The sequence below is a fragment of the Gadus macrocephalus genome, chromosome 1 (assembly GCF_031168955.1).
Source record: "Gadus macrocephalus chromosome 1, ASM3116895v1".
Lineage (NCBI taxonomy): Eukaryota > Metazoa > Chordata > Actinopteri > Gadiformes > Gadidae > Gadus > Gadus macrocephalus.
In genome coordinates, this window is record NC_082382.1 from 7,471,966 (window position 1) to 7,497,560 (window position 25,595).

General features: G+C 41.6%; 1 protein-coding gene across 2 annotated transcripts in view; it reads left to right on the forward strand.

The window, feature by feature from the left end:
• The window catches only part of LOC132467157 (integrin alpha-3-like), a 41,199-nt gene extending 27,428 nt beyond the window's left edge, over positions 1-13,771 (forward strand). Inside the window, exons 17-27 of one of the 2 annotated variants that reach the window (XM_060064301.1) lie at positions 846-1,014; positions 3,472-3,540; positions 3,625-3,704; positions 3,872-3,946; positions 4,038-4,137; positions 4,208-4,384; positions 5,341-5,418; positions 8,887-9,000; positions 11,746-11,847; positions 12,360-12,482; positions 12,814-13,771. In XM_060064301.1, coding sequence (XP_059920284.1) covers positions 846-1,014; positions 3,472-3,540; positions 3,625-3,704; positions 3,872-3,946; positions 4,038-4,137; positions 4,208-4,384; positions 5,341-5,418; positions 8,887-9,000; positions 11,746-11,847; positions 12,360-12,482; positions 12,814-12,903 — 1,177 coding nt within the window. In that variant the 3' untranslated portion in view covers positions 12,904-13,771. Of the gene's footprint in view, positions 1-845; positions 1,015-3,471; positions 3,541-3,624; positions 3,705-3,871; positions 3,947-4,034; positions 4,138-4,207; positions 4,385-5,340; positions 5,419-8,886; positions 9,001-11,745; positions 11,848-12,359; positions 12,483-12,813 lie in introns of both variants that reach the window. The other variant, XM_060064291.1, reaches the window with a different exon arrangement.
• The last annotated feature ends 11,824 nt before the right edge of the window (positions 13,772-25,595 follow it).

Below are 25,595 nucleotides of genomic sequence, written 5' to 3' on the forward strand. Positions count from 1 at the left end.
AAAGTTCCTTTCCCCCAATTCCTTCTCAACCATGGCTCAGATAACCCCCACAACAGTCTCGTTGTGGAAATACAAGACACGTCAAAGAACCGACAAGAAACACTTGCGTTACAGTGTGTGTATTCACACACACACACACACGTGGCGCTCGCACGGTCGAGTCTCATTGGCGGGCCAACGTCTCTGGGCGGGCCAGGCAGAGTAAGGGGAGGAGCTGAGATTCTTGTTGACGTCCTAAATACAGACATTCCAAATCAGCGCACTTGAGCCTCCGTTTTTTCAAAGGCGAGCAGAACAGCTAGTGCTCGTTTTACACCAAACGCAAGTTTTAGCCACTGGGGGACCATAGGCAGGCTAGAGGAACTCATATTTATGTTAGAAAACCTCATAAAGTGAGATTTTCATGTCATGGGACCTTTAATATATTTAAAATAGAGCTGTCAAGCGATTAAAATATTTAATCGTGATTAATCGCATTAATGTCATAGTTAACTCACGATTAATCGCAAATTATTTTTCTATGCTAAATATCCCTTGATTTTTTTGTCCCATAATTCTTCTCATTTTAATTCTCTTATCAACATGGTGAAATGTCATTTGAACATAGCAGTCAGGCTACTGCTTCTTTGTTTTGAGCCAAAGAAAAAAAACAACATTTTTTTTGTTTAATAAAATAATTGCGTTAATCGCGCGATAAATTTTTTAACGCCGTTAAATTTGGTTTGCGTTAACGCCGTTAATAACGCGTTTAACTGACAGCTCTAATTTAAAAATAAATATATGTAGACAGCCGTAGTGTTTTTTTATACGCGTGTGTCTGTTTGTTTGTGTGTGTGTGTGTGAAGTCACTCGGGTTTCCAGGTCTTCCGTTACAACAGCAGCAATAGGAGGGTGTTTCTTGTTGTCAAGGTAACCAACTGCCCCTCTCCAAGGCAGTTAGCAGAGGATGCTTACTTGACAACGCTTAACATCAACGTCCCTCCGTCACTCAGATACTCTGGAGTCCGTGGCAAGGTGAGAGGTCAACCTCACTTAGTTAGTTGGGGTAAGGTGTTTGAGAGATAGGGTTAGAGAGTATGGGTTAGGATTAGGTATAAGATAGTTAGAGTTGATGGTTGAGAGTTAGGGTGATGGCTGGTTCAGACTACACAATTCTCATATATTCCTCAACGATTTAACATTTCACACTATGCAATCACAGAGCCAGGAAATCAGGCCTTGTCTCGTCGGAAGACTGGCCACGCTACAAGATTCGAGGGTGCGATGCTCCAGAATCTTTAGGCCCTGTACACACTAACGCGGGTAAATATAAAAACACACATTCGCAATGAAAACGATCTCTGTCCACACTATCGTTTTCATATCGTTTTCCGATTGTTTTGCATTGACGTTCCACACTCAAATGATTTTGACAAACAGTTGTTGTCATGGTTACGTGACTACCGCCACGCCTCTCTGTTTATATTACAGGCGCACGATCAGGTGATAGTTGCAGTTGATCAGCTGGCTAATCATTTTCACTCACAAGCAAATATATGGCTTAAGCCAAAAGTACAAAGTCAAGTATGGTTTGAACTGGCGTCTTTACGTTTTTTCCCCCATCGCTTAAGCACAGCAAGTACAGCGCTCGCCTTTGGCGTTGGAGTAACGAATATGTATAGTAATAATTTAGTTTATTTATAACTCACTTTACATCAACTCAATGACCTCAAAGTGATCCAATGCAACCAATGAACAAAAATATATATACACTTTCTCTTGAAATAATGCCTTTAAAGTTAATATACAACATAAAAGACTAACTAGATTAAAAAGAAAAATAACTGAGAAAAAAGAATAATTTAAAATAGCAGTTTAGCCAAAGGCTTTTCTAAAAATGTATGAGACATTATGTTGAGTTGTAACTGAAGATACATGAGTACATTGCACCGAGAAATCATAATTTCCATTTCACATCACCATTTTTTGATGAGCGTCTCGCTCTTGAGCGCAAGCTTGTGGCAGCATCATGACAGTGACATGGCAACCGAACGTCATCGTGTCTGATCACACTACAACACGAACCCAGCGTTTTCACATTTATCCACCTCAGTGATCGTTTGAAAAGCAGTTATTATTGTCGGAATTTGCAGTTTTAATGTGGCTGGAAGGGCTAAACGGATAAATATTTATGCATTTGTAGATTTACCCGGGTTAGTGTGGACAGGGCCTTACTTTGTATCGTTCACAATACACGCAGCATCAATGAAGCAACAAAGTGTGAATAACAATGGATCCCAAGTTCCTATAATAGGCATTATGATGGAGGTCCTCTGCGTAGTGCAGTGAAGTCTAGTTAGTAGAGCTGCACGGATGAGCTGTAATGTTATCCCGATTTTGAGTTGCGTGTTCCGCGTCCCGACAAAAGCCTGTTGGCTTGCTGAAATGTCCAACCACTATGAAATGTCCCTGTTGTCAGCGAACATAGCCAACGTGGTGTTATTATAGCCCGATCATTAACTAAAAGCCACATAGAAAGAATAAAGCATGCAGCATATGATTTCAACAATGTATGAGGGCATACGCAGCAGGGATGATCGCACAGTGGAATGCTTATGGAAATTCAGCGGAGAGCGCTGGGCGGAGATTTCAGAAGCAGGGAGATTATAGAAAAATATAATTTATAGTTTGCCGTTTGTCTGGTCAATATGTTAACCTACTTATTATTTATACATTTTTTCCATCCGCGACCCACCCGCAATTCCTCCAAGTATTAAATTTTTCCACGCAATCCACCCAACCCGTGGATTGTCCACGGCGTCCGCGAGTATGACCACGAACCGCGCATCTCTACTAGTCTTTACTTTACTAGTTAGTTCTTTACTAGTTAGGATACACTGCCCGTGAGCTCCAGCTGTTCGCGGGATTCCCTCAAAGTCAACAATGGATGATGGAAAAAATCGCAGAGTGCAAGCATGTCACATTCCAACACCGTCTCGTGGCCGACTTTTCAAAATCGTGTACGACTCGCAAGTTGGTCTGGGCCAACCAAATCGGGGCAAAAATTAGGGTTGAAATCGTGTAGTCTGAACCAGCCATTAGAGAGTTACGGTTAGGATTAGGTATAAAAGTGTTAGGGTTAGGATTAGGTTTTAGAGAGTTAGGGTTCGGTGTTTGAGAGTGAGGGGTTATAGATTTAGTGTTAGGATTAGTTGTAAGAGTGTAAGGGATAGGTGTTGGAGAGTTTGGGTTAGGATTAGGTGTTAGAGTTAGAATTAGGTGTTTTTGAGTTAGGGTTAGAGATTTTGGGTTTGAATTAGGCATAAGAGTGTTAGGGTTAGGATTAGGTGTTAGAGAGTTAAGGCCAAAGTATACTACTCCGACTCCTTAACCCGTAATCTGACTCTGTAACTACGGAGACCCCTTGAGCATTCAAAGTACTCTGTCGGGATGTCTGACACGAAATGCAATTCACCGCCCGGTGTGTTACAGGGTGTAGTGTGTACTGATGGAGGTGGGCTGCGGTGTGAACTAGGAGATCCATTCATCAGCTCCCAGGAGGTGAGCAACATGTGATTGATTGATCATAACCTGACATGGAACAGCCATTATTGATTATTGATTTCTGATCTCTCTGCTCAACAGACTGAGATTGTGTTGCTGTTGGAGACACAAGACGAGTATTTGGACAAAAGAGAATCACACACACACCTGCAACTCACTACGTACGAAGCACAGATACACACACACACAGCCACACACTCGTACCTGTAGCTCACTGCATATGAAACACACACACAAACACTATTATATCATCAACACTCGCCTGTGTGTCTCTCAACCTGTCTTTCTGCCTGTCTGTCCCCCTACCTACCTGTCTGTCTGTCTGCAGACTGAGTGACCAGACTCCAGTGTCCGTCTCTCTTGCTCTTCTGCTGGAGTTTATACTGGAGACCAACTTCTTCCTGTATGAACATGCACGCGAACACACATGCAAGACACTCAAACAGAGAAATTAAAGTGTGTGTGTGATTATGGACTGGTTGATTCAATAGAAGCAGCCAGCCTATCAGCAGCCAGTTTGGTGGTAATGTGATCGGGGAGTCGGCTGTGAGGAGGACCAGGGACATCAGTAGCCCTCTGATCTTCACCCTGCAGGTGGTCAAGGAAAACGCCAATTTCTCATGGAAAACCCTGGTCAGGTTGTGTAGTAACTGTGTTGTCATAGGTCGATGTCATCGGCAAGCCACTCGGCCCCCTGGGACACCTACAGCTGGAGGTCAGTTGGCCGCTGGAGTCCACCGGTGGGAAATGGCTGCTCTACCTGACGGAGATCAACCTGGACGGAAGCCCGGAACACCGCTGTGCCACGCCCAGAAACATTGTCAACCCCCTGAACCTCACCGTAATTATAGAAACCACACCTAAACAACTACAAAATCAAATGACCCTAGACCTAGCCCCAACTCCACCATATAGAGAAAGAGATAATAAGATAAAGCATTATGGCGCGTTTCCACTGCAGGGTGCGGTACGGTTCGGTTCGCAAAGGTGCGGTACGGGTTGTTTTTCCACCGCCAAAAGTGGGCGTGACTCGGACTGAGCCTTACTCGTTTTGCCCTCGTCTTCAGTACTCCTCCGTTGGGGTACTGAGACGCCTGAATGGGTGCCGGAAAACTTGAGCTACACACCCCCTCCGTTGATTGGTCGACAGAATCGTCACTTCCGGGCGACGTGGGGATAAAAACAAACAAACAGTAGCCTCGAGGTATTATTCTTTACAATGAACATGTCGCGTAAAACGCTTGCTTGGGCGAACAAGGAGGTGGAGACGTTCCTCTGCATTCTTGGGGAGGAAGACGTTGTTTACGATGTTTACATAGCTGCCGCGGCGATCGACATCCGGCCTACCGTAAAGGGTACTGTCGGCGGTGGAAACGCGACCTCGGAACTGAGCTGGGCTATACCGCCCCCTCCCTACCGGACTGAGGCGAACCGAACCGTACCGCACCCTGCAGTGGAAACGCGGCATTACTGACTTCGATAAAGGAAGAGAAGAACCACCGTTCTTCTCTGTGTGAAAAAGCCTAAAGCTGTCCTTTATCCCGCACATGGTCATTTTATGATTCAATCTGAGCCCAGAGAGGAGGGGCTATTAACAGATGGTCTGCATTCAGTGTTGTTGTCGAGGGAGCAACAATTAATCAATATTTTAACGAAGCTCAAATACAATTAATGCTTAATGTTGATGGTGGTGGAGAGGTCCAGCAGCTGTACGATGCCCATTTGTGACTTTAAGTATGAGAAATATTTCTTTAAGACAAACTGTCAATCTCCTGTCCATCTCTCTGTCTGTCTTAGAGCGAGGGAGTGAGGAAGAGGAGTGTTGATCATGAAAGAGAAGAAAATTTGAACCCGACGAAAAAATCCTACACACTGGTAACTAGTAATGTGTGTGTGTGTGTTTGTGTAGGAATTTAACAAATGCAGTGCACAGTGAGCACAGTGAGCATACATATATATGTGTGTGTGTGTAAGATTGTGAGGCTGTTAATGCCCGCTGTGTTTATATATATATGTGTGTGTGTGTGTGTGTGTGTGTTTGTTTGTGTTGTCCTGGATAAAGCCCACGTTCTAATACTGTAATAAATACGATAGGTTTAGAAGGACTTGGGTTGAATGATCATGGCTTTATTGTCCATTTATCGCCTTGTAGATTAACCTGATCTTAAATCACCATGACTTGCCACCTGTGTTTAAGAGATGAGCCCTGTGAAAGCAATATTCATTTAAACATTAACACATGCATCTGTTATAGTTAACCATTTCACTTTATTTGTCATAATCATAAAGCTGGTAGTGTCTGATTATGTAGTATGGATTAGTTGATTAGAGTATGGATTAGTTAACTTAAAGTGTAATTCCGGCGGAAATTGAACCCAGGGTCTTTGTTTTGGCATGGAAACCCATCAAATCAGCCCTCCAGATACCTTTTTCATTGAAAATCGGATATTAGTTTGCCCGGCGGAATGTTTGGCGTCCATGTTATTGGCTTGGGGCATAGCGTTTCGCTTCCAAATCTGCATTTTTGAACCACTATTATTGCTAAAAATAGCACCAAACCTCTTCAGTAGCATGACTAGGGTCCCTACACATAAAACGAAGTACCAACAACTTCGTTTGCAAATACAGGGTTTATTTAAAAAGACAGTTTAACAGTCCACACAAGTCGATTACCGAATGCCCCGGAGTTCAGTTCAAGGAGCAAAGTTTTGGAATTTATAATTTATATAATTTATAAATAATATATAGCAAGTGTTGACACGTAAATTAAAGGACTTGCATATGTAAGTTAGTTACAAAATATTTGTTTGCTACAATCAAGCATGGCACATTGTTGACAGAAGACGCACTGCACACGTGATTTACGCATAGAGTGACCGAATGCGTTCGGTCCGTTATTTTAGGGATGATAAAGTCGCCCTTATCGAAATGAGCACTGCAGACACGGTGCTCCTTCTGCATCAGCATCTCGATTGATGTCTCAATGTCCATATCGAAAACGATAAGCCACTGATCTACAAGAGATCGGTCATTGTACCGCGATGGCTATAGAAAGTTTCTGGGGTGTAACTTTCCATTTTTTTCCCGCAGCCGGGAAAAACACAAACACAAAACATCTGTCTGTCTTGTGTTCAAGCTGTAGATCGGTCGTCTTCTCCGGTGCTTGAGCTGTCCTTCACTCTATGCGTTAATCACGTGTGCAATGCGTCTTCTGTCAACAACGTGCCATGCTTGATTAACGTTTGGGGGCCGCCGGGCTGATTACTGCGGGATAACAATATTATCCTTGCTGCGCCATCCGGCCAGCCTGATGTGTGTGTCCGCAACCTGTCACTGACTGTCTCCCACATACAAATACACGCAAGCACTGACAAACTATTAATTTCGCAACAAAATCTATGCACAGAGGGGAGTAAATAAGCGGCCCCTCCCCAAGTGGCAAAGCAAAGGTGGGCCTTTTTTACATTTACATTTAGGGCATTTAGCAGACGCTTTTATCCAAAGCGACTTACAATAAGTACATTTGTCATAAGAAGTGCAACAATATATCGCTGTCGGTACAGTAAGGATGTTCATAGAACCAAGTGCAAGTACAACAATCGCTAGGCTAACCAATTCCCTGTGTTACAGCAGTGATAGCAGATACTGCAGTTGCTACACAGTTAAGTACTATAATACAATACAACACAATACAATACAATGTACAATGGTGGCCAGAAGGGGGAGGGTGGCTATGCAGAGTCGAGGTGGACTCTGAACAGGTGAGTCTTTTTCAGAAGATAGTGAGCGACTCTGCGGTCCTGAGAACGGCAGGGAGCTCGTTCCACCACTGAGGTCACAAAACCGAGAAAAGTTGTGACTTTGCTGATCGACCTTTGCTAGCTCTTAGCGATGGCGGTACCAGACGTCCAGCTGAGGTAGTTGAGCGGAGGGATCGAGCTGGGGTGTGTGGCTTTACCAATGCTTGGAGGTAGGCTGGGGCAGTTCCATCAACTGCCTTGTATGCCAGTACCATCATCTTAAATTTGATGCGAGCTACTACAGGGAGCCAGTGGAGGTCCCGGAAGAGGGGGGTCACATGGGAGAACTTCGGTAGGTTGAACACGAGGCAGGCGCACTGCCGCATTCTGGATGCGCTGCAAAGGTTTAATCACAGAGGCAGGAAGTCCAGGCCTTGAATTGCAATTTGTCAGAAAGCTAATGACGTAACAGCTATCATCACCTTGAACTCTCGTGCAGGCTCGTAGAGAGGGTACAGATTACCTTGGAACAATATACACATTGTGTTGAAAGTGATGGATAGAAAAACGAGAAAGGAGAAAGAATTAAAAAGAAAAGTGCACTGGAGGAGGATGTTTTGAAATGCTTGCAAATAACGGATATATACAGATTCCGAGCATCGAGGCAAGACGCTGCAGGTGAAATGCTGGGAGTTAAATCAGGGAGCTTGGAGTTTAGCAATGGTTGCCAGCATGCTAAGTGTCGTGATTATGTCACATTTCAAATAAAAGCTTTCCCCAATTTGTGTTGTATCACTAGCTGGCCAGCTTGGCCATCATGCTATAACAAATAAGTGGGAGTAGGCAATGAAGAAGATGAAAATGGGCAGATTTTAGAAAAATAAGCTAGCTAACAATCAGTATCAGCATGATTTATCGCTATAAATGTATAGCGGTAGCATGCATGTAACACAAACAGAGGGGAGGATTGACTTGATCTATAAATGAAGTCCCTCAATCTTAATTGGCTTAACACCATGACCAACATTCTGAAACATCCATTAACACCCACATTTGCCTCAAACAATGTTAGGCTTACAGCCCATGTAAATAGTTCTGTTCTTTAAGTTCATAGTTACTCTGTTCTGTTTGATATTGTGGAAAGGACGTTAGTAAATTATTCAGAGCGTGATGCATTTTAAATGGCATCACTTTTGTTTTTGTGTCTTCATTTTTCTTAAGACAATTGTAGCGGAAAATATACAAATTACAACCAATAGCTTCAGTCATTGAGGCCAAATAATCTGCCAAGATTTTTTTATTTAGTTTTACAAGTCGTAGGCCTGATTTGACTAATTGGTTATGCATTCTATCCCTCTGCGGCCCACCAGCTTTCAAAGTACAATGCTGCCACTGGTGACTTTGCATCAATTTTATTCACATTATTTCCCACCCTGCTATTTTGTAGTTCAACAAAATACCCTGAAACAACTTGAGTCTCAAAAACGTATGCCACCAACAGTGCAAGCAGACCAATGGCAACAAAGTGTGCTTCCTCCCTCACTTTAAAAACAACCAGACGGTGTGCATATATACTGGTGTGCCTGTGTGTGCGTGTGCGTAGGATTGTGAGGACGGTAGTGCTCGCTGTGTGGTCTTCACCTGTCGTCTCTCCAACATGAAGACGACTTCCTCTCTCAGCCTCACAGCCAACATCTGGAGCCCTACACTACTGGAGGTAACACACACGGACACACTCACACTGCACACTATACATATATAAATAGATATACATATACAGTGGTGGTGGGTCAATGGATGGCGCTGAGGCGCCATAATGGTTTATCATGCAAATCAACAAAAACACATAGCATTTATCCCTCTTTAATTGTGTGATAGACCGTATTTGCCACTGCCAGCAACCATTTAAATGCGTCTGAACGTCTGAAATTATTTGAGCTAGGCTTGTTATTTGTCATTCGAGAGAAAGACGTCAAGGGCACCGGTAACCATGAAGTCTATGTGAGCTCGCAAACTTTTTGCTGTCTTTCAAGCAGAGACAGATTTTAATTGGTGCAAGAAAATTCAACTCTAGTTTGCACCAATGGCGTTGTTTTTGATATTTATCACAATTTGATTAGATTATTCAGTGGAACTATCAAATAGGCTACCTCTCTCAGCAGCATTCGCGCACCTAAACTACTTGTAGAAAATAGATTTTCTTTTTGAAAAGCATTTCCACCCTTTTCAGTGGAGGAATTGGACTCCCAAAGCAATATACAATATACTGTTATATATACAACTTTTTTAATGTACATTATAGCCATAATTTGTGCATTAGTGAGGTAAGTATTGATAAAGGGTTAACGTTTATATTTTCATCTAGATCAATTAGACAGTCTAATCTGAAGTCTGAACTGGAAAGTATGATAGATTCACACTGTATATATACGTGTATCATGTGTATAATTTTTCAAAAAGAAAACAAACCTATATGGACCTATAGTACTGCAGCTGGTTGTACCAGCAGACCGTAAGGTCCCATCTAAACATTGCCCAAATGTTTGACTTTACACTCTACTAAAGCAGATAGTGTTACGTTGAAACTAAGTTATTATATTTTACACCTCCCCTCTAGCTGGTGTAAGTTCCATTCTAACGATTAAGTCCGGTAAATACGTTAAAAGATTTAAATACAAAAGATGGCTATTCGTTTTGAGCAATGGGGAGAGGAGTTTCAACGCGGTTTGTGTCGGGAGCGGATTGTCCGTGACCGTATCGATCCATTTCATCAGTATGATGATGTAGATTTATATACGCGATTTCAGTTTGCCGGGCGGAATTACTTAGAATAACCGGCATTCTTGACAACGACCTGCAACACAACACGAAATTTGGCTCTAAGTCCAGCGATGCAAGTGTGTTTGGCTCCGACATATTTTGCCACTGGGCCTTTCAAAACCTAGTTGGTGACTCGGTCCATGTGCAAAAGTCTACTGCCTGCAGAGCGGTTCGAGCTGTGGCAGTGTCTCTGTGCAGGCATCTGAAGACATATGTTCGCTTCCCTGTACATCCTGCAGAACTAAATCATGTCCGTCATCAATTTTATCAGATCGCTGGTTTCCCAAATGTGACGGAACGCACATCCGTATCAAGACCCCAACGGACCACAAACCTGTTTATGTTAACAGGAAAGGATGCCATTCCGTAAATGCACAGATAGTCTGTGACACCGACCTTAAGGTTACGAATTGTGTTATCAAATGGCCAGGATCTAAACATGACGGTTACATACTACGGCACTCACAGTTCAGGGAAGACTTTGAGGCTCCCTGGAAGGCTCCTCGGTGAAGCGAAGGGCCTGTTTGCACGGAGGTGACTAAAAAATTATTGCTGAATTCTAATTCTAAATTAGTTACAGTCTTTATGAAGTCATATTGTCAGAGACTTTTCTGTTATTAAAAAGCCCTAAATCTGTATTAAGATGTAAGATTGGCAAGTCTTTCCAAAAACTGTACATGTTAGTAGTTATAAGTAGGTCTGTAAGGAGAATGCTTTGAACACGAAACCAAGGTAAGTCTCGGCTGCCGCTTGAAAAAACCCAGATGACCGTAAAATACTCGATACTTACGAAATAATAATTGTAAGTATGGCAAACAGCTATTTCTGAGATATATCGAGTATATTTGATATATCGTACAGCCCTACCTTCTTCACGTGAAAATAGTTTCTAAACAACTGTCTTACCTCCTCGAGAGTTAAATTAAAAAACAACTCCAGCCCACGTACAAACCAATACTCTAGAGCTATTCCATACAATGTATAGCTAGGTAGAGGCTAACTCAGACAAAAACTCACGACTCTCACACAATGAATAGCATACAAAGCAGCAATGAGCTGTAATTTATTATAAAATCCGCTATCAAATAGCTTAACCTCAAACCTATACCGCCCAAGTCAATTTTAGAGAATAAATGACTGTCAAGCTGTTTTCTTTGCCCTCTCATTTGTGTGCTAACGCGTCTTCACTCGGATAAGGTGGAACTTGCCGGTACTTCCTGTTTAGATTGTTGGCTGTCGAGGATTGGCTTGAAATGATCAAAACGTCATTAAATGCGACACTGGTACAATTTACGCACTACTAGTAACGTTAAAACTTAAGTTATGGTGGTGGAACCAAAATTTAGAATACCTTTAGTTTGAAACTAGCTACGTCGAGCGTAGGGTTAAGGCAAACTTTACACCCGAACTTCTGATCAGCTTTACGTTCTGCTGGTGCAACCGACTACTGGTATAGACCTATAGTACTGGTATAGTCTTATAGAACTGGTAAAGACCTAGGGTTAGCATATTAGTTCAGCAAGATCAGACCATAATAAGAGTTGGAGTTTCAACTTGTTTGTGTGTGTGTGTGTGTGTGTGTGTGTGTGTGTGTGTGTGTGTGTGTGTGTGTGTGTGTGTGTGTGTGTGTTTGTGAACGTAGGACTACAGTGATGCACAGAGTGTAAAGGTCAAAGGTCGGGCAACTTTGAAGCTTCAGACAGAAGAACCATCAGCCATCAGGATGAGTCCCCAGACGCTGCAGGTGATCCCTTAAAGAGCCAGGACACTCAAACCCCTTTGTCTTCTTTTACATGTGGTCATTTGTCATATATGATCGTCATCACAGTAATCGATGCCATTTTATTACTAAAGTCCACAATTTAGAGAGAGAAGGGGTAAAATCTTGTTTTTCTCCCCATAAAACTAAGTGAAAGTATGTATTACAAATGTATTTAATGTCCGAATGATCATAATAGCAATGCAACAACGGTACATAAAAAGGCCCAATCACATTTTTTTTAATCACATTGTAGTCAAATTCCATCTGAAACAGTGGCTCTTTTAACCCTGCAGGTGACCCCTAACCTTAGACCCTCAAGGTGACCATTAACTCTCTAGGTGACCCCTGACCTTTAACCCTCCAGGTGACCCATGATCTTTTACACTCCATGTGACCTCTAACCCTCCACTTGATGCCTGACCTTTGACCTTGGTGGTCACCGCTGACCCTACAGGTCAAACATTGACAGGTGACCCCTGTATGTGTGTGGGTAGCTGTGTGTTCTTCTCCTCCCAGAGGTGGGTGGGGGGAGAGGCGGCCCTCCCTTGTGGATCTTCATCTGCTCCATCCTGACTGGACTCTTCCTGCTGTCAATAATTTGTCTGGTGCTGAGGAGGGTACGCGGAAACACACACACACTCACACGCAAACACCTTGGCTAGCATTAACAATTAAGCTAGCATTAGCAACGTAAGCTAGCATTAGCAACTCGTGGTAACTTTCACAACATAAGCTAGCATTAGCTTCTTGTGCTAGCTTTATCAACAGATGCCCACATTAGCATTCTAAAAGAGCATTACTTAATTAGCTAAAACATAGCAACATAAACAAGCATTAAGCTACTCAAGCTAGCATCAGCAACTTTCCCTATGCATGTGGAACTATATGCATGTTGTCCAAGACAAAATCACAATATAACATACCTATGAACTGTGTGTGTGTCTTCAGTGGGGTTTCTTCATGCCGAAGGCAGAGCCGTGGAGGGGTGTATCCCTCCACCAGGGGAGGCTGAGGATGACGGAGGTGGGGGAGGATTAAACTATAGTGACAACCCGGTAACCTGAACAGCCGGTCACCTGACCAACTAAAAAACCCGGTCACCCGACCACCCAGTCACCTGACCAACTGACCACCTACTACTTTGTGTTTCAATAGTATGGTCACGTGTGTGTTTTGGAGTTTGTTTGTAGGGTTGGGCTTTGTGTGTTGTGTTTAGTGTTGTGCTGCAAATGTTACTGTGCGTGTGTGTTTAGAATTGTGCTGTTCGTATGTCATTATGTGTGTGTGTATGTGTGTGTGTGTGTGTGTGTAGTGTGGTGCTGTGTGTGTAGAGACCAAATAAATGTTAGACAAATGTTTCCCCAACCACTTGAACCCAAGCCCTCCTTCGTCAATATGTTTTCTCTTATGTTCATTTGATTCCCTATTATTTTCGTTGTGATTTGCATTTCAGGGTAAAAAAAATCCCTAAATTTTACTCCTTGTCCTTTTATGTGCCTGCACTGTCTGTGCAGAGTCCTGCAGTTACAACCCAGTCTCACGCGTGTTTGTGCTCAAGGTCACGAAAAACGATCTATTGAATCGTGTCCCCCATCGATTGTCGACTTTCGTGCTACACAGAACGACATTTAGAGGGGACATATTATGCCACCAGGTGTGAGTAGGATTAGCCTTGCAAGCCGTTTCGAAAATCTGCCCCATATGACATCATTACTGGGCGTGTCCACCTAGATCTGTGCTGGATAGATGGCGAACACAGAGCTTGCGTGTTGTTGACGGATGGCACAATCTGTGTTCGTCAGTCTACTTATCGAGTCTTAAAAACAAGATGCCGTTGACGGGTGAACTACTGATGTGATTGTGTGTATAAAATGTCCTTTTTAATAAACAATCTGTACACTTACAAGGTTGTCAATGCCTCGTTTTATATGTTAATAATAATAATAATAGATTCAATTTATATAGCGCTTTTCTCACACTCAAAGCGCTCATGTTAAGACCCATTTTATACTACCAAAGAAATGTCGGTCCACTTCTAGCCTTTTAAGTGGTTTAAAATAGCGATTTAGTTTTTACCATAACACATGCCCCTATCGTTCCAAAGTTATAGTGTTTTGATAGAATCGGCTAAAAACAGACAACTGAAGAGTGCGTCTAAATGCGCTTTCTTTGCTCAAAAACGAACATTCCAACTCGTTATCATACCAAACATAACCCAAATCCATTTTACACCGGATTTGTCCATTAACACTATCGTGAAGATGGCCACCCCCACTCAAGAATCGATCAAGATCCTCCACGGTGGGGGTCCCGGGTCGCGTGCGGCAGAACGAACTATGAAAGAACGAAACTGATTGACGAGACATTCAAATATTCTATTAAGCTGGCATGACACAGAAAATACAAAGACAACATGCATTTACCATTACACTGATATTTAATCGTATTATCGTACGGTCGCTCACTAAGCCCATTTGTTTTTTCCCTAAGTCTCTAATTGGCTAAAATTAGACGTGAGTCGTGACGCCTCTCAGTCGCTCCCTCTTCACCACTCACACAGTGAGTGAAACAACTGTCAGTGAGTCAGCGACTAGTGGGTCTTGGAGGAGTCAAGTCTAAAGGTGCGGCCACACCAGACGCGTATCTCGTGTACTTCGCGTATGAAATCGCCATTTTTTCCATAGGGAACCATTGGTTTACGCGCGTATTACGCGTATAAGCAACATTTTACGCGCGTATTGCGCGTATATTTACGCGCTATACGCGCGTATATCGCGTACATTTCAAGAGTTCAAAAAATTTAACTTTTTACGCTCATACGCATGACGATTAGCCGTGTTGCCCAATCAGCGTTGAGCTTGACCCGACGTCACTGGCAGAGAGTAGTGAGCTTGGACAGAAGCATACGGCTGACATCTTTCTTTATTCTGTGTGGAAATAGTAACATAGTTACGCCATTAAATGCTTTTATGGAAACATTTCTAGCGAGAAATGTGCATTTTACTTTCATAATGTTCGCTCGGTGAATGTGAAGGATGTTTGGTTTGATAGTTATGACGAAGAGGGAACGCTCCGTTCACTTGTATGGACAGAGTCTCTGGTTACTAAGCAACCTCAACGTCTTGGCGGACTATTTCTCTGCTGATCAACACTACAGACACTACACGAACAGAAATGGAGGTGGATCAAAATATCATCGTCGCCGTGTGCGGCCGTCCTGTCCTGTACGACACCACGATGGTGTCGTACAGGGACAGGAACAAAACAGAGAGGGCGTGGGTCGACGTGGCAGAGGATATTGGCGTTCCTGGTAAGATCAGTGAATAATGTGTGTGTGTATTTTGCTTGGCTTCAGCTATCGGTTGTGTTCTACTATGAAAAAAGTTAGCGCCGGTTAGCGGTAGCACCAGTTAGCAGTAATATTAAGTGATACTACTACAACAGACTGTCCCGCTTGTCAGGTTACACAACTTAATATGTATATATGTTCTTGTCAGTGGACGTATGTCGCAGGAGGTGGAAGTCACTCAGGGACAGGTACATGAGACACAAAAAGAATGAAAAGGAGGGAAAAAAGAGCGGGTCAGCGGCAGGGAGAGTGGACACGTGGAAATTTGCTTGGGTCCTGTCCTTCCTCGACCCCTTTGTCACCCCGAGGGAGACCAGCAGCAATTTACCTCTGGGGGCAGAGGAGGTTGAGGGGCGTTCACAGGGGCGCGTATAGCGCGTATGCGACCATTTTTGACACAAAATGGTCAAGCAACATTTTACGCGCGTATCTCGCGTAAAAAGTACACGAGATACGCGTCTGGTGTGGCCGCACCTTAACGCGAAGATTCCACCGGACGCGTTACGGCGTCGGCACGGAACGGCTGCGACTCTGCCCTGCTTGCATTTCCACCGGGTGCGTTACGGCAGCGCAACGCTGCCTTGCGAGCCAGCCGTATTCATGTGAGATCACGAGATCACGCGATAATCCTAAACCTAATGTACTCAACTTCCACTCCCAAAACGACTGCAATTAAATGCCACGCTTTGTCCTTCCGGCCATTGCCCTTATAAAAAGGATGATTTGGTACATAAATGGCTTCATGTTGCTGAACTTCGACAATGAGTCTCTCGTCATCCATGTTGCCGACCCTCTGAGACCCTTTGATTGATTGACTGCTGACCTGGTGCCACCGGTCATGACGTAATAATGTTGATGTGAAGTTGTGATGAGCTGAGTATTGTGTTTAATTTTTTTTTTAACTTTTACTTTTTCACTTCCTGCCCTGCTCGATCTGCTCTGTTGAAATTGATGCGGTTCAGCAACGGCTTGCGGCAAAAATAGAAATGCTATGGAATGATAGCGCTGCGGTTAGCTTTTCATAGATTTAGGAGCTTGTTTTAGCGATAAAATGCTTTGTGAATTACACTTATCTTAAAAAGTTAGGAGTCCTAAAATTAGGAGTGAAACACCCCTTATTTTTGAGTTACTCCTAAATCAGCACCTTAGGACCTACTATTAGCCTTAAAATGTTTTGTGAATACAGCCCCAGATGTCTATGTTGTGTACCAGATCAGAAACTACCAAATTTTTTCTTAGATGGGCTAGCTTCCTTTTCTTTAACCTTGCACTATACAGTAATTGTAATGTAAATACTGCCTCTTTAAAGGAGCTCCAATATGCAACTGTGGCCTATTTTAGGTAAAATAGTTTAACTACACAGAGCAAATGTGTTCATGATAGGTGTATATGCAGGTCCCTGTAAATCTCTATCTGTAAATGAATACATGGCTGAGGAACCAGTGCACCGCAGGGGGGGGGATGGAGGAGACAGCCCTCCTGCTCTGCTTTGTCCAGCTGGACTCAGGTCAGAGAGAGATTGAGATAACAGAGATAAGGTTTTAAAAAATATTATTTATATATTTTCATTAAATGTATATCTATATATAATATACTAATACCGAGTGCGAAACATTTCTTCCCACTGCTATGACGTCCAATCAGTTTGCACAGTTCCATATCATTCGCAACTGAGGAAGTAACGCCGGTAGTATGTAAACAACACCCTCCGATGTAAACATGAACCTCATAGTAAGGTAGCCGCGGACACAGCCACTTCAAAGCCCTGCAGCACTCTAGTCACTCAGCATGTCTTTTGTTTTCACAAGTTCTACAAGGTGAAAAAATAAAGCTTGTCATTTGCAATACTTGTTACACTAAGCTTACACCAACCGCATCATTAAGTTTAGTGGCATTCATTTTCAATTACCGTAAGGTTTTATGCATCAAATTGTCCCGGAAACGCTTTCTACAAGGCTAAGTGTGACCACCAACTACTGGCTTGGCATGCGTACTACAGCGATTTTGGCCCAATTTCTCCGCAACATGAATGATGAAAGTTTCCAAATCAATTGCCTTCAATACATGGAAACTTTTTAAAATGTAAAAGGGAAAATCTTTGCGTTTTCACCGTTTGAACAGCACCTCAGTGGCAGGAATGATATATTTACAATCATATTCGTCTGCTTTGACTGGCAGATCTAGCACTTCTACTGGCATATTGGATGTATGTGCACTAAACCTATAGCACTCTTCTTAAAAGCTCTGAGAAAAAAACCTGACCATACATTTTGAATACAGAAGATCTACAATCATCTCATAATACAGACAGGAAGATACAGGCATTACTAGTATCTACGCGTGGCTGTGCCACGCGTAGATTATCAATCAGATTATCAATCAGTGCAATCCTGTATCAAGCAGATACTACCATCCCCGCCTGTGTTCACATACCGGTAAGTTTGATGCTACCGGTAAATTTAGCTAGGCTGTTTCAGCTAGTCAGCCTGATTTTACTAGGTTCATTTTTTTTTTATACATTTCTGATTCAAACAAATTACCCCAACATAGCCAAATGTATAAATTAAATAACTAAGTTCGTTGGCGAAGTGGTTCATATATCTGAGAAACAAACGTTTGTTTCTCAAATAAATCAACAGTTAGCACCGTACTTACAGCTGGCAACTGACATACGTTAGAACGGTTGGAACCGTTAGCTTAGCCGTGTATTCACTTGCTATCTAGAAGTTGCTGTGTAACTTTAACGGTTAGTGCAACCTCGGTCCAGCATTTTATCATGAACACGACGAATTAATTATAAAAGACGAATAATTATAACATGAGATCAAGTAAACTAAGCTTACCTTCGCATATTTTACCGACAAATCCATTTTCGGTTGAACAGCGGTGGAAGGATTGGTCATGGCTCCCGTTCCGTTCGACTTATGGGTTTCAATTCCCGCTGTTGATGGCAGAAAGTGGGAGCGTCCCTTTCTTTACAAGTCCATGGAGCGTACCTATGTTCCCCGGGTCCTAGGCATGGACATATAAAGAGGTCCTAGGACACTTTATGAGAAAAAGTCAATTTGAGTAGGCCCGTTTGAGGTCAGCTGCGGCTACGGGCCTATTAAAAGATGCTGCGGCTCGCCGAGAAAGTCATGGACCAATCAAAAAAGACAAGTGAAGTCGGCGGAGTGATCAAAAAGCCTGGTTGGTTGAAGCCGACCAGCTCCGAGTTGTCTCGACTTACATGCACCGCCAGCAGTAGAAACTCTTTGAGTATTATTTTGAAGCACTATTTAACATAGGCCTACACAGAGAGCAAAACAAAAAGGAGCAAAAACTTTACAATTGTGGGGCATAAATAAAAACAACAAGAAACCAAATGTATCTCCACACATCTTTCCTGTTATTTTAATACATTAAGTAATAAAATATATTTTGCTATCCAAGAGGAAGCTTATTTCTCCCTTTACTACAATGCATATGATAGGACTATAGGAAGTTTACAATTATAAATATAAGAAAACTGATTTCACAAGTTAGAATGTAACCTTGTTGATCAAGGGGATGCAATAAAAAAAAACATAGCCTATTATTGTAGAGATGCCATGAATTTGATAGGCTAGGGTCTATGATATGTTGCAAATTGCAATCAGGCTATACATGATACAAACAGCATTCAAATGTCCCAGACCATTTGTAATGGAATTTTGAGGGCATAATTTATTTAGGTCTCATGGAGCTTATTGGATAGGCAAATTGCATTGTAGGATACAGAGTTCTTAATTGATGAATGTTGTGGATGCAGGAGTCAATGAGCTTTAAACTTCCTGTGTTTTTATTCATTTATTGCTTGGTCATAGACCACTATGGTTTGACTTAAAGTGAGTGAACACATTAGTCTTGTTGTTTTGAGGTGCAGACATGGTCGCATATGCCTTTTTCTCTCTCTCTTATGGTCGCGTATGTCACGTGACTTGTACGTCTGCACGTGACATATCTTGCATATTATTTCAGTTACTTTTAATTCAGAACGCAGGGACAGTTTACAAATGAAGTGTATTCTAAATAAAAGTTCAACCGTTTTCATTTAAAATGCAAAGACATAATTTCTTTCCAAATACCTTTAAATAGTAGGGATTAACTAACACAAGTGCAAACACGTATAACTATTTGTATCTGGAGGGTAATTTATATATAAATCACAAAACCAAAGAGTGTTGTTGAGTACCTGCAATAATTTGTATATTAATTTTGTCCTTTTCTGTTTTTCTTTCAGGTTCCAACACCTGCCAACACCTGCCACTAATTAGGACTAGAGAAATTACAGCAAAGTAAATAAGAACAACTTTACAAATTGTTCCACTCCTTATACTGTACAGAAAAAAATAGGTGGATTGTCAAAATATAAAGTAGTGCATTAAACTAAAATACAAAAGTGTACACAGCACTTCCATTACCAATTAGAGAATGGCATCATATTGGGCCAGAAGACGTAAGGTTCAGACATCATTTCTTTCCAAATACCTTTAAATAGGGATTAACTAACACAAGTGTAAACATGTATAACTATTTGTATCTGGAGGGTAATTTATATAAACATCACAAAACATAATTTAAAGGTTGGGTATGGGATTTGCGAAATCCCAGCAGATTTTGAAAATACACAACTCAAATGGTCCTACCCCCTCTCCTTCAACGCTGACTCTGACTCCACCCATTCCAAGTACATGGACGCGCAATCATGCACGAGCGAACACAGATGCGCGAGAGCGAGTCATTTGCTAGTTAGCTAGCTCCAGTAGCTACCGCAGGATAACAACAAACAGAAGCTTGCTCTGGGTCACGAGGTTTGAGTACTGCACAAAGGGGTCGCGCGCGGGGGAGGGGGAGTGCAGTACAACCGTTTGATTGACGTACTTACTGTCCAATGCAACTCGGTGGCAATGGAAATCATTGGCTGGAGTTTTTCGAGCCCTGCCCGTTCCACAGATGATTGACTTGTTTAATTTTCATGTCAGTACTTCTAACTCAGTGGCTGTAAGTGGGTTATGATAAGGATTTCAAGTAATTTTGCAAAAATTGCCAAAAAAGCGAATTCCATACCCAACCTTTAATCCTTCTGTGTGCATTTATTATTGAGACTGATCTGACCCAATTATATCAACTACAAATAATGATTGCTATTTTTGGAAGTAGGCTACATAATGCAGTGCTGGGTGCAAGGTGCAAACTAGTGAAAAACATTTCCTTGCAGCGACTTTTTCTGTGAAGAAAAAATTGTCATTATTACATCAAACCACTAGACACAAATAGCTTCATAACAATGCAGTAAAACGAGACACACATAGCAGTCTTTAACAGCCATTTATATTAGAGCTGTCAAGCGATTAAAATATTTAATCGTGATTAATCGCATTAATGTCATAGTTAACTCACATTAATCGCGATTAATCGCAAATTCGTTTTCTATGCTAGATATCCCTTGATTTCTTTGTCCCATTAATTCTTCTCGTTTTAATTCTCTTATCAACATGGTGAAGTGCATCGGCTTGCCTTGTGCAAATGATTTTTTATTGATAACAACATTGGCATATACTGATCAAAACAGGAAGATACAAAAAAAGAGCCTATAGTGCAATTAAAATCTAAGCAGTCGTTTAGACTGCTTTGAACAAATGTCATTTGAACATAGCAGTCAGGCTACTGCTTCTTTGTTTTGAGCCAAAGAAAAAAAAAAAATTAAAAGATTTGCGTTAATCGCGCGATAAAAAATTTGACGCCGTTAAAATTGGTTTGCGTTAACGCCGTTAATAACGCGTTTAACTGACAGCTCTAATTTATATATATATAAAAAAGAACATTTACAGGAAGTAAAACAGTACTCTATTTTAATTTTATCTTAACCAAATAAAACCTTATACAAACCAAAAAAAGTACAAGAAATAGAAGAACAATTCCAGGACAACAAAAATGTCATTAAAGTAAATATGAACACCTTTACAAATTGTACTGCTCCTTTTAATGTACAGAGAAAGAAAACTAAAACACAAAAAGGTTAGTAAATTAAGTTGTGACAAAGCATTGACTCAGGGGGCTGAATACTTTTGCACGCCACACTTTTCAGTTTTTTATTTATAAAAAATAATTAAAACCACGTTTCATTTTCATTCCACTTCACAATGTTGCGCCACTTTGTGTTGGTGTATCACATACAATCCCAATCAAATAAATGTACGTATGTGGTTGTAATGTGACAAAATGTGGAACATTTCAAGGGGTATGAATACTTTTGCAAGCCACTCTATCTACTATGAAAATAGAGTTAAAAACAAATATTTTGGCCCATACTTGCATGTCTCACATGTGATTACACCAAGTCCCTGTTTCTTGTTGGTATCTATTGTAGTATAAGTAAGCCAAAGAGTGTTGTTGAGTACCTGGATAATTTGTATATTAATTTTGTCCTTTTCCGTTTTTCTTTCAGGTTCCAACACCTGCCACTAATTAGGACAAGAGAAATTACAGCAAAGTAAATACGAAAAACTTTACAAATTTTTCCACTCCTTATACTGTACAGAAAAAATAGGTGGATTGTCAAAATATAGTGTAGTGTAATTAACTAAAATACAAAAGTGTACACAGCACTTCCATTACCAATTAGAGAATGGCATCATATTGGGCTAGAAGACGTAAGGTTTGCAAATTACTGAGGGACACAGAGCAGGATATTCTCAGTGAATATGGTTCAATTGCTGCTAGTTCAAGTGGAAACCTTCACTCTATTGAGAGCACAACTCCTCTCATTACAAATTTTTCTGAGTCCTTTCTAGATGCTCTACCATCTACAGTACATCTGGGTTGTTGCTAACAACACCGGAAATAGGGACTGACAAAAGTGAATGTGGGGACGACTCTGACAACGACATTGGGACTGACAAAAGTGAATGTGGGGACGACTCTGACAACGACATTGGGACTGACAAAAGTGAATGTGGGGACGACTCTGACAACGACATTGGGACTGACAAAAGTGAATGTGGGGACGACTCTGACAACGACATTGGGACTGACAAAAGTGAATGTGGGGACGGACCAAACGAAGGCTTGCTCACAAGGAGTTTAAAATATTGGGCTACTACATATTCCGTTTCTCTGGTTGCCCTGTCAGCTCTGCTGACCATTTTAAGGTTATTTCACCCCACCCTTCCTAAGGATGGAAGGACTTTACTGAGAACAAAAGCCCATGTAGCTACAGTCAAAATAGACGGGGGGGACTACTACCATTTTGGATTAATAAAAGGAGTTTTATCACGGTTGGCCTGTTTAAAATTACCAAGAACTCTAAATACCCTGACTTTGCAATTCAATATAGACGGTTTACCCCTATTCAGGAGTTCTAAATTACAATTTTGGCCCATCCTTGCATGCATCACATGCGACTACACAAAGACCCCATTTCCAATTGGGATCTTTTGTGGTTTAAGCAAGCCAGAGAGTGTTTTTCAGTACCTGCAAAAATTCGTACAAGATCTCCAAAATGTACTGGCAAATGGCATAACATATAAGGGCAAGCAATTTAAGGTTTTGGTTTCCTCTTTTATTTGTGATGCTCCCGCAAGAGCTTACATTAAGCAGACAAAGACATTCAACGGCTATTCCGGGTGTGACAAATGTTTTCAGGAGGGTGTGTGGAAAAAAGAAAAGACATATCCTGAAACCAATGTGAGACTAAGGACTGACTCAAGCTTCACTGATATGATTGATGAGGAACATCACCTTGGGAGCTCACCTTTAGCTGGGGTGGTTCAAATGGTTTCCATGTTCCCTATTGATTATATGCATCTTTGTTGTCTGGGGGTAACAAGGAAGTTACTTAATATCTGGTTAAAGGGCAAAAATAAGGCAACAAGGCTTCCCTCACAAACGGTTGCTACAATTTCAAAGCAGTTGCTAATGATTAATGTGCTCACGCCATGTGAATTTAACCGCAAGCCAAGGGAACTGTCAGAAATTGATCGTTGGAAAGCAACCAAGCTTAGATCCTTCATGTTGTATTGGGGTCCTATTGTTTTGAAGGATTCTCTTCCTAGTGAGATCTATGATCATTTTCTGTTGTTTTCTGTTGGTATGTACCTGTTGCTGTCCCCTGGTGTTTGTGTTAAGATGTTGGCCTTTGCAGAGAAGCTGATGGTTTCTTTTGTTGACTATTATGGACAGTTGTATGGTAGGGAGGAGATTGTTTATAATGTGCATCAATTAATCCATTTGGCAGAGGAATACAAAAAGTTTGGGCCCCTAGACAACATATCAGCTTTACCCTATGAAAACTGTCTGGGGCAAATAAAACATCTTCTACGCAAGCCACATCGGCCTCTACAGCAGGTAGTGAAAAGGCTGTCTGAAATGCCACCTGGAAGGACACAAAATCCAAGCAGTGACCCGATATTGCAACACATGCATACTGATGGCCCTGTTCCCCCACAGTTCATTCAAGACACACAATACAGGAAGGTTTCGACAGATCAATTTACCTTGTCAACGAAGAAGGGGGACAATTGCATTATGGTGGGTGATGGCTTTGCTTTAGTTGTAAATGTCATTAAATCAGAGGAAAATGTCTACATCATTTACAGAACATTCCAAAAAAAAGAGCCTTACTTCACTTATCCCTGTGACTCATCGTACATTGGAACGTATATAGTCAGTGGACTGAATGACACCTTAGGGATGAGTAAGCTTTGCAACATAAAACTAAAATGCAATCTATTCGAAAAGGGAAACAAGGTCATAACAACACCACTGCTACATTGTCCGGTGTAGTTGAGCTAGAGCCAGTAACTATGACAACCCGCTTGCCCGATCCCACCCAGTTGGTGTGACAGAAATTAACTTGTATGTTCATGTAAACAGACTACTATACATTTGTTTGTGCCTTGACATGTTTCGACTACTTCCTGCAGTCTTCTTCAGAAGCGTCAGCTGTTGCTATGACGTTAGCTCTGCTGCTAGTAGCCTTTGTTATTTTGTGTTCTATGATTTAGTAAATGGAGGGGCTGTAGTTTAGTGTTTTCTTTATTTTCGTTATAGATAGAGAGGTCGGGGCATAGGTTGAGGGGGGGGGGGGGAGTCCTGGGCCAACTGTGGCTGCTCCAGGCTTCCTCCACGTTTGCTCTTTGTTTTCAGAGCCCTCCATGGAAGTTTGTTTTGAGATAACTTTAATAAACAGAGGAACATATTTAAAATAATGTTTTTTTGACGACTACTAAAAAAAAAATGCATAGGGGCCAGTAAAAATTAAGACTTTGATTTGCATCCAAGGCCAAAATGGATAGCGAGGCAGGGCGCAGTTGGTCAGTGGTGCAGTTTCAGAACGGTGGCACAGCAGTTGTTCCTGTAAAGTGGTACAACAGGAGAGAACAACTATTATCATGGCCCCCAAAAACTATAAAGTTGGCAAAGGCAGTGAGAGAGGAGCTGACACCGTCCGAAGACTGGAAACGTTATCAAGACGTCCGTCTGCTCAATGTTTGTGGTGAGTAATCAGTGCAACTCACATGTACATACAAGTTAATCCTCTATGGTACAATTTTGCCTCTATGTAACATAACCTTTTTGTCCTTTTAAAGTGTATCTTGCAGGTTATTTTTTTTCTCTCTAAATGTATCCCTAACCTATTCTTAAAATAGCCATTTCAAAGTATATGCAGGATTTAATGTCTTTTAAAACATGCAAATTGAAATTCAGAGCCAAAAGTGGCCTTTAGATCCTTGTTCCATGAACATTCTTTTGTAACCCCACGGGCTGCGATGTCACGTGGGAAAGTCCTCTGAAGGCTGTTACATGCTCCGCGAGAAGAAAGAACAAAGTTCTCGTGACAGAGCTGCAAGAAGAAAATTACGTCATTTTCTTGACCAGAAAGAACTTCTCGCAGCTCTGTCACCGAGAACTTTGTTCTTTCTTCTCGCGGAGTAGGCCTATGTAACAGCCTTTACTGTGGCCACATCAGAAAACAGGAGCTGTTCCTGAATTTACCTTCTCATTTAGTGTTAAAGAATTCTCAAAAAACTGCCTCTAGGAAGTCACTATGGGGTTTATTTAAAAAAATAACGGAACCTAGAACCTTTATTGTTTCCCCTTAAATTGTTAAGTGTGTGTCTAACATGCAAGTTACACTTTAAACCCACAAAATACATACTAAATTATGATGTTATACCACATGAGTCTTTGAGGCAGTATTGAATACCTGTTTTGTAGCCTTCATCTCAGGTTTAAACGTTGTTTGTGCTGTTGTTTTTATGTACAGATCCCAAATAAAAATGACATTTTTGTACCAAGACTGAGACGGACTAAAAGTATCATAGTAAGTTCTCATTTAAGTGGCAAAAATAACATTTGA